This window comes from Vipera ursinii (assembly GCF_947247035.1).
Source record: "Vipera ursinii genome assembly, chromosome: 1".
Lineage (NCBI taxonomy): Eukaryota > Metazoa > Chordata > Lepidosauria > Squamata > Viperidae > Vipera > Vipera ursinii.
The window spans coordinates 183,352,340-183,360,837 of NC_139512.1; the positions used below are offsets into that span (position 1 = coordinate 183,352,340).

The 8,498-nt window shown below is 39.9% G+C and overlaps 1 protein-coding gene across 1 annotated transcript in view; it reads right to left on the reverse strand.

The window, feature by feature from the left end:
• ABCA12 (ATP binding cassette subfamily A member 12) overlaps window positions 1–8,498 on the reverse strand; it is a gene marked incomplete at its 5' end in the record, with an annotated part of 290,957 nt that overhangs the window by 230,726 nt on the left and 51,733 nt on the right. Inside the window, 2 exons of the mRNA XM_083369575.1 lie at window positions 1,485–1,567; window positions 3,322–3,500. Of these exons, the coding sequence (XP_083225701.1) occupies window positions 1,485–1,567; window positions 3,322–3,500 (262 nt within the window). The remainder of the gene's footprint in view (window positions 1–1,484; window positions 1,568–3,321; window positions 3,501–8,498) is intronic.

Sequence of the window (8,498 nt, forward strand, 5' to 3'; positions counted from 1 at the left end):
TTTTGAACTGCTAGGTTGGCAGAAGCTGGGACGAGTAACAGGTGCTCACTCTGCTACACGGCACTCAGGATTCGACCCGCCAAACTGCCGACCTTCTGATCGACAAGCTCAGCGTCCTAACCCACTGAGCCCCTGCATCCCTTAGTAATACAAGGCAAATATCGTCCAGGAGGAAATGCATGCAATGATGCACCTAATTCAAATGACAATTGTTTCAAATCATGATGAGATTAAAAATAATTTTGATGACATAAATGAGCACATCTTTAACCTAAGCTCACAACTAAAAAACCCTCAGAAAATGACAATAAAGAATGAACAAATAAATCAGACAATAGAACACAAATAAGAGGAAAGTGACCCAAAGATGGAGGCTACAAATGAAAGGAAGTACAGCTTAGCACAGGCAAATAAAAATTGGCAAGATTCTGTTATAATATTGGAAAAGGAAAAGGCATTTTATATTTCAGGACTTCAAAATAAACTAGACTAGAGGATAAGAAAAAAGATCTGACAAAATGGATTATAGAGATACCAGGAGTACTACTAGAGTTTGGGAGACAAAAAATGAAAAGAGAGATTGAGGGAGAAGAAAAGTGGAAGCTCTTTAATGAATATAATGGGGCAAAACTCCCCCTCAAAAGTACCCCACCTAATCTGTCTTCCCCAGCTCTAATTACATTCATAAAATACAGGAAGAATTCTCTGGTAAGCTGAACACACTGACACAGAAAGTTGTCTGGCAAAAGAAGAAGGCTAAAGTCAGATTCAAGAGTTCAGATGATTTGACTGGATGGAGTACTATATGACTAAACACTTGTTTGAATATGGCAAAAAGAATAGATAAATTTTGGGTATAGATGGGTTCTATAGTAAGAGGGATGTGATTTATAAGTAGTATAATACTTTAGTTTTTCTTTTTACATAATGAGAAATATAAAAATACTGGGATGGTTTATGTCTGGAATGTCTGGACATTTAAATGTAATTAATTTTGAGAAAATTATAATTGATAAGAATGTTTTCACTTTTGAGGAGAAACTAAGCTTAAATAAGAACGACAAAAACAGGACCTATGGTGATTTAATAAAATGACTCTTCACAAATACAACTGAAACATAAGCTGATTAGAAAAGATGTTATACACTGATGTTAATGTTATTTGTATAAACACTAGAAAAATATTTACATTTAACTTTGTAAGTATTGAAAGTACTAAGAATTGTATTTACTCAATGTTGGCAAAAGGAAAATACTATTGGAAGAAGAGAAGATCAAGGAAATGTATCACTAGCTAGTATGTTAATTATGGAATCATAGAAATTAACTATTATTGATTGTTGTTAAATATATGACTCCAGACAACACATCTACCAATCACTAAAGATTGTTATTGTAAAAGATTAATAAAATATATTAAAAAATAAGTAAATAAATTAGCATTACAGGTCTCTCATAAAGCACAACAATTGAACTAGTCTCACCTTGTTCTGAACAGTTCAAAGTAGATAGCCAACTAGTCATATTTAGAATCATTTGTGGACTATTATCCCTCTTCATAAATAACCTTTAAAATAAGAAAAGAAAAATCCTGAGTAGGATCATGCAATGAAATCAGGCATGAAACAACCTTGGCTCATAGCACAGTTTTCCAAGTAAGGGATATGCACTATGACACAGGTCAGCAACCTGCAGCTCTGGAGCCGCATGCGGCTCTTTCAGCGGCTCCCAGTCATCCTCTGACTTTGCAGAGAGAGAGAGACAGAGACAGAGAAAGGCACTTGCGCTTCCCTTCTCTCTCTCTCTCTCTCTCTCTCTCTCTCTCTCTCTCTCTCTCTGTGTGTGTGTGTGTGTGTGTGTAAAAAAGAGACTGTCCTCACACTGTTCTCCAAGAAGCTGACAAGCTTATTGGGCGGGGCTCCTGAGGCATTGTTTACCTTAAAAGTCTTTTATTATTGCCCTATAACATCACCAATGCTTGCTGGAAGCTGGAATCTGAATTCCCCTCCCCTTAGCACAATATATTAAACACAATTCTCCTCCTTTTCATTGCTGTCATTAATCACATTCTCCAATATTTTTTTTATTATTATTATTTTAATTCCATTTATATCCTGCCCTTCTCCGAAGACTCAGGGCAGCTTACAAACTTAGCAGTTTGAAGGGTCAGTTTTCCCTTCTGTTAGACAACCCGCCAAATTCTTATCTTCTTTTATTTCAAAACAGGCTTGAGAGACATTCTTTCTCTTCGCGCCCAGCAGCAACTGATTCTAGCTCTAAAAGTAACACAGAAGTTTTAAATATGAAATAGCTGCTTCTTCATCTTTTGTCAAAGCAAGAACATTCAGTGTTAGAAGCATTGACATCCTGCCTTTGCTGCATCTCCAAAGGAAGCAGGAAGCAGCAGAAAGGAATGTGTGTTGGCTTGTCTGAGAACAGTGTGAAGCCAGCTTGCCAGGTGAGCAGAAGTTCAGAGAGAGGGGGGGAGGGAGGGAGGGAGAGAAAGAGAGAGAGAAAACTCATGCACAGCAGCTTCTATTTCTTTTCAATTAAACTCTTCAATTAAGCTACCCCCTTGCATGTGTGCATGCACGCAGTGTTTTTTTCCCCTCTGGGAAATGGGTCCAAGTGGCTCTTTGAGTGTTTAAGGTTGCCAACCCCTGCACTATGATATCCACTTTTTGAAAGTGTTTAAACAATGTCTTTGAAAAAATCCTGAAAGAACTAGAATTCATAGCCACAGGAAAAAAGTCATATTTAGTGTGACGCCTCTGGCCCATAGGCCGGCAGTTTGACAACCTTGCATTAAATTTACAGCTAGTCCCTTGTTCCACTTCTAACCTTTTTCAGCTGTAAAAAAATTTTTTTGGCTGAGGCATTTCAGGAAGAGAAAACGGCAGCTGTCAAGAGACAGGCACTAGTGAAACCATGCCACCAAAAGCAAACAAGAAAAATGGGATAATGAACACAAAATCAACTGCACTCATTTGGTTCAATGTTCTGTTCATTATAAAGTGGAACCATATTTCTTCATAAATGTAATAATGCCGGCCTTTTTTCTGCCAAATTTAATTTCACCATGCATAAAAAATTGTAGTGCTTGTCTATAAATTCACTATAAAAAGATCACATTTCCCCACCTTATTTTAATTTCATATGGAAGTAATCACCATTCATTGTGGAATAATTAGACACAAATTGATGATTTGTTTGTTTTTTTAAAAAAAGCCCTTAAATTATCGCAATTCATCAAAACTGGGTTCATTTGTGTAACAGTCAAAAATACTGTACACAACATTTTTGAGCTTCCATCTCTTTTACCTTTTCCCACTGTGAAGGGTATCAACCATATCTCTTACTCTAGTGGCACCATGAATGATATCTGGAGCCATCAAGAAGAGGTTCCATATAGAAGTTTCATTCTGCACTTGGGAGATGAGTGATAAAAATGTTCCAGTTTCCTGGACAAAAGCCATCTGATAAGAAGGATCCTTCTGTAACTAGAAAGAGAAGTGAAATAACATGTTCTAAAATGAGTATAGGTAATCCTCAAGTTAAGACTGGTCACTTAATGACTGTTTGATGGACCTCCACCTCCTCAGAGCTACTTATGATGTTTTTGGACTTCTGACAACCGCACAAACCCTCATCACATGATCGCATTTTGGCTATTTGGCAACTGGTTCATCTTTACAGCAATTTGCACATTCCATCATCACCTGACTCCAATTTGTTACATTTTTTGACAGTGTCCAGTGTTTATTTCCAGTTTCCAGCAAAAAAGGCCAATTGGAGAAAATGACTTTGCTTGGCATTCACTTATCATCCACCACATAGATCATTCTCAGGTTACATCCATTCATTCAGTGACCATTCAAAGCTACTACACTGTTGAACAAGGGGGACTTAAGGGCGATTCTCAGTCATTGCAGCAGCCCTAATTATGTGTTTGCAACTCAAGTGCTTGGTAACTGGCTCCCTGGCTCCCTTCATCTCATCCCCACTCCCAGAATAAGACAGCTATAAGTTGCCACAATTATTGCCACAATAGCTTTGTATATGTGTTTTCCTTTCTAAGCTAAAATATCAATCACAAGGCATACAAAATAACTGATACTGTTATGGGATCAAAATCCCATTTCACTCTTTTATTTAAGTCAAGTATGTACAATGGAATGGAGTACAGAAGGAGGGGGATAGAAAAGAATGTAAGAATGATGGATGAGCAGAGCCCTGCAGCCAGTCAAATCCCAATTTAGTTGATGCCCTCTAATTGATAAGTGGTTTTTTTCCCCTGCAAGCTGGTTATATATGAAGGAGGAAGATGGTTAAATCTGAGGAATGAATTTATCATCTTGCTTAACATTCTCTGCATAAGTACCATCAGGACAGTATTGCTCAGCAGTGAGTCAGAACACAGTCAGTGGAGAATAGGAATTTGCAGATTTCACTCTAGCATAGTTTTCTGTTGACTTAAGAATGACTCCAGAATAGGAAATGGTCCCTACTAAAATATTTTGCAAGAATGCAGAGCTTTCTTTGAATTTTTTCCTCTCTGCTGAGGATCTTTTATTAGTCTAAAGATATGCTTGAACCAAGAAACACATGCAAGAGATAGCAGATAGTAGAACTCTTCCGATGACTACTGCACTTATACTTGTCGTCCTTTCTTCCTATGAATTCCTACCCTGAAATTGAATCAGTAAACAAATTGGTCCCTTTCAGCTCAGTTTTATGATTTTGACTCTGCTCACATTGATTATCTAAATCAAGTGAATTTCATGTAAGATAATCATAGGAAAAGGAAAACGCAAAACTATCTTGTTTATGTAATTTGTTAGCTAACATAGTAGACTACGCCTACCCACCCCATTTTCTCAATAACAGAGCAGATTAGTATTTAAATACCCATGTTGTTGTTGTTAGCTGCGAAGTTGTGTCCGACCCATCGCAACCCTATGGACAACGTTCCTCCAGGCCTTCCTGTCCTCTACCATCCTCTGGAGTTCATTTAAGCTCACGCCTACTGCTTCAGTGACTCAATCCAGCCACCTCATTCTCTGTCGTCCCGTTCTTCTATTGCCCTCAATCTTTCCCAGCATTAGGCTCTTGTCCAGTGAGTCCTTCCTTCTCATTAGGTGGCCAAAGTATTTGAGTTTTAGCTTCAGGATCTGGCCTTCTAAAGAACAGTCAGGGTTGATCTCCTCTAGGACTGACCAGTTTGATCGCCTTGCAGTCCAAGGGACTCGCAGGAGTCTTCTCCAGCACCATAGTTCAAAGGCCTCAATTCTTTGGCACTCAGCCTTTTTTATGGTCCAACTTTGACTGCCATACATTGCAACTGGGAAGACCATAGCCTTGACTATACGCACTTTTGTTGACAGGGTGATATCTCTGCTTTTTAGTGTGCTGTCTAGATTTGCCATGGCTTTCCTCCCAAGGAGCAAGCATCTTTTAATTTCTTGGCTACAGTCCCCATCTGCAGTGATCTTGGAGCCCAGGAAAATAAAATCTGTCACTACCTCCATTTCTTCCCCATCTATTTGCCAGGAATTAAGAGGGCCGGATGCCATGATCTTGGTTTTCTTAATGTTAAGTTTCAACCCAATTTTTGCACTCTCCTTCTTCACTCGCAACAAGAGTCTCTTTAGTTCCTCTTCACTTTCTGCCATTAGAATCGTATCATCTGTTGTTGATATTTCTTCCGGCAATCTTAATTCCAACTTTTGATTCATCAAGCCCTGCCTTTCTCTGTGCTCTGATGTGCTCTGCATATAAGTTAAATAGGCAGGGTGACAGTATACAGCCTTGCCGGACTCCTTTCCCAATTTTGAACCAATCAGTGGTTCCGTGTCCAGTTCTCACTGTTGCTTCTTGGCCCACATATAGGTTTCTCAAGAGACAAATAAGATGGTCTGGTACGCCCATCTCTTTAAGAACTTGCCATAGTTTGTTATGATCCACACAATCAAAGGCTTTAGCATAGTCAATGAAGCAGAAGTAGATGTTTTTCTGGAACTCTCTAGCTTTCTCCATGATCCAGCGTATGTTGGCAATTTGATCTCTAGTTCCTCTGCCTCTTCGAAATCCTGCCTGTACTTCTGGTTGTTCTCGATCCACATACTGCTGGAGTCTAGCTTGTAGGATTTTAAGCATAACTTTACTAGCATGAGAAATGAGTGCAATGGTGCAATAGTCTGAACATTCTTTGGCACTGCCTTTCTTTGGAATTGGAATGTAAACTGATCTTTTCCAATCCTGTGGCCACTGTTGAGTTTTCCAAATTTGCTGGCAAATTGAGTGTAGCACTTTTACTGCATCGTCTTTTAAGATTTTGAATAGCTCAGCTGGAATACTGTCACCTCCACTAGCTTTGTTGTTGCTCAGCTTTTCTAAGGCCCACTTCACTTCACATTCTAGGATGTCTGGCTCGAGGTCAGTGACCACCTCATTGTGATTATCAGGGACGTTAAGCTCGTTCTTGTATAGTTCTTCTGTGTAATTTTGCCACATCTTCTTAATCACTTCTGCCTCTGTTAGGTCCCTGCCATTTTGGTCCTTTATCATGCCCATTTTTGCATGAAACGTTCCCTTCATCTCTCCAATTTTCTTGAAAAGATCTCTGGTCCTCCCTATTCTATTGTTTTCTTCTATTTCTTTGCACTGTTCATTTAAGAAGGCATTCTTATCTCTTCTAGCTATTCTCTGGAATTCTGCATTCAATTGGGAGTATCTTTCTTTTTCTCCCTTGCCTTTTGCTTCCCTCCTTTCCTCAGCTATTTGCAAAGCTTCCTCAGACAGCCATTTTGCTTTCTTGCATTTCTTTTTCTTTGGGATGGTTTTGGTTGCTACCTGTTCTACAATGTTGCGAACCTCTGTCCATAGTTCTTCAGGCACTCTGTCTATCAGATATAATTCCTTAAATCTATTTGTCTCCTCTATTGTATATTCAACAGGGATATGATTTAATTCATACCTGAGTGGCCTAGTGCTTTTCCTTACTTTCTTCAGTTTAAGTCTAAACTTTGCAATGAGAAGCTCATGGTCTGAGCCACAGTCAGCTCCTGGTCTTGTTTTTACTGACTGTATAGAGCTTCTCCATCTTTGGCTGCAGAGCACATAGTCAATCTGATTTCTGTGTTGACCGTCTGGTGATGTCCACGTGATGTCCACGTGTAGACCCATCTCTTGGGTTGTTGGAAAAGAGTGTTTGCTATGACCATCGTATTCTCTTGACAAAATTCTATCAGCCTGTGCCCTGCTTCATTTTGTACTCCAAGGCCAAACTTGCCTGTTATTCTGGTTATCTTTTGTCTTCCTACTTTAGCATTCCAATCCCCCATGATGATAAGGACATCATTTTTTGGTGTTAGTTCTATAAGGTGCTGTAGGGCTTCATAGAACCGGTCAATTTCATCCTCTTCAGCACTGGTGGTTGGGGCATAGACTTGGACTACTGTGATATTGAATGGTTTGCCTTCGATTCAAACTGAGATCATTCTGTCATTTTGAGGATTGTATCCCAGTATTGCTTTTCCTATTCTTTTATTAACTATGAAGGCTACTCCATTTCTTCTGAGGGATTCTTGCCCGCAGTAGTATACCTGATGGTCATCAGAATTAAATTCACCCATTCCTGTCCATTTTAGTTCGCTGATTCCTAAGATGTCGATGTTCAGTCTTGTCATCTCTTGTTTGACCACATCCAGCTTGCCTTGATTCATGGTTCTTACATTCCAGGTTCCTATGGAGAAAAAGTCTTTACAGCATCGGACTTTCCTTTCACCAGCAGACATATCCACAGCTGAGCATCCTTTCGACTTTGGCCCAGTCGCTTCATTCTTTCTGGCGCTACTAGTACTAGTCCTCTGCTCTTCCCCAGTAGCATATTGGACGCCTTCCGACCTGAGGGGCTCATCTTCCAGCGTCATATCGTTTTGCCTTTTGGTACTGTCCATAGGGTTTTCATGGCAAAGATACGGGAGTGGGTTGCCATTTCCTTCTCCAGTGGATCACGTTTTGTCAGAACTGTCTGCAATGACCTTTCTGTTTTGGGTGGCCCTGCACGGCATAGCTCATACCTTCATTGAATTACGCAAGCCCTTTCGCCACAAGGCAGTAATCCATGAAGGGGTAAATACCCATACCCAGTGCTTTTTTTGTCATAGAATGCACCAGAATGGAGTTCTGGCACCTTTTTTCGATGGATTTTCCATGTTTTAAAAGTAACTTTTGAAAATATAATGTTTGGTCCATGTGAACTTGAATTGGCCTGTCGAGCGCAGCAGGTCTGCAGCAAAATCATTAAAACAGTGCATGCAGGCTGCTTGTGTGTTGAGTATGATTCATGTGCACTTCATCTGCACTGGTTGTGAGGGCGCTGCTTGGCTCGTGGAACTGCTCAGCTTGTGACTGGTTGTGTGCTCGTGTGCTGAGTGCTTACTGCAACCATTATGTTTCATTACACAACTGACATGTGTGCGTGTGTGTACAGTGAC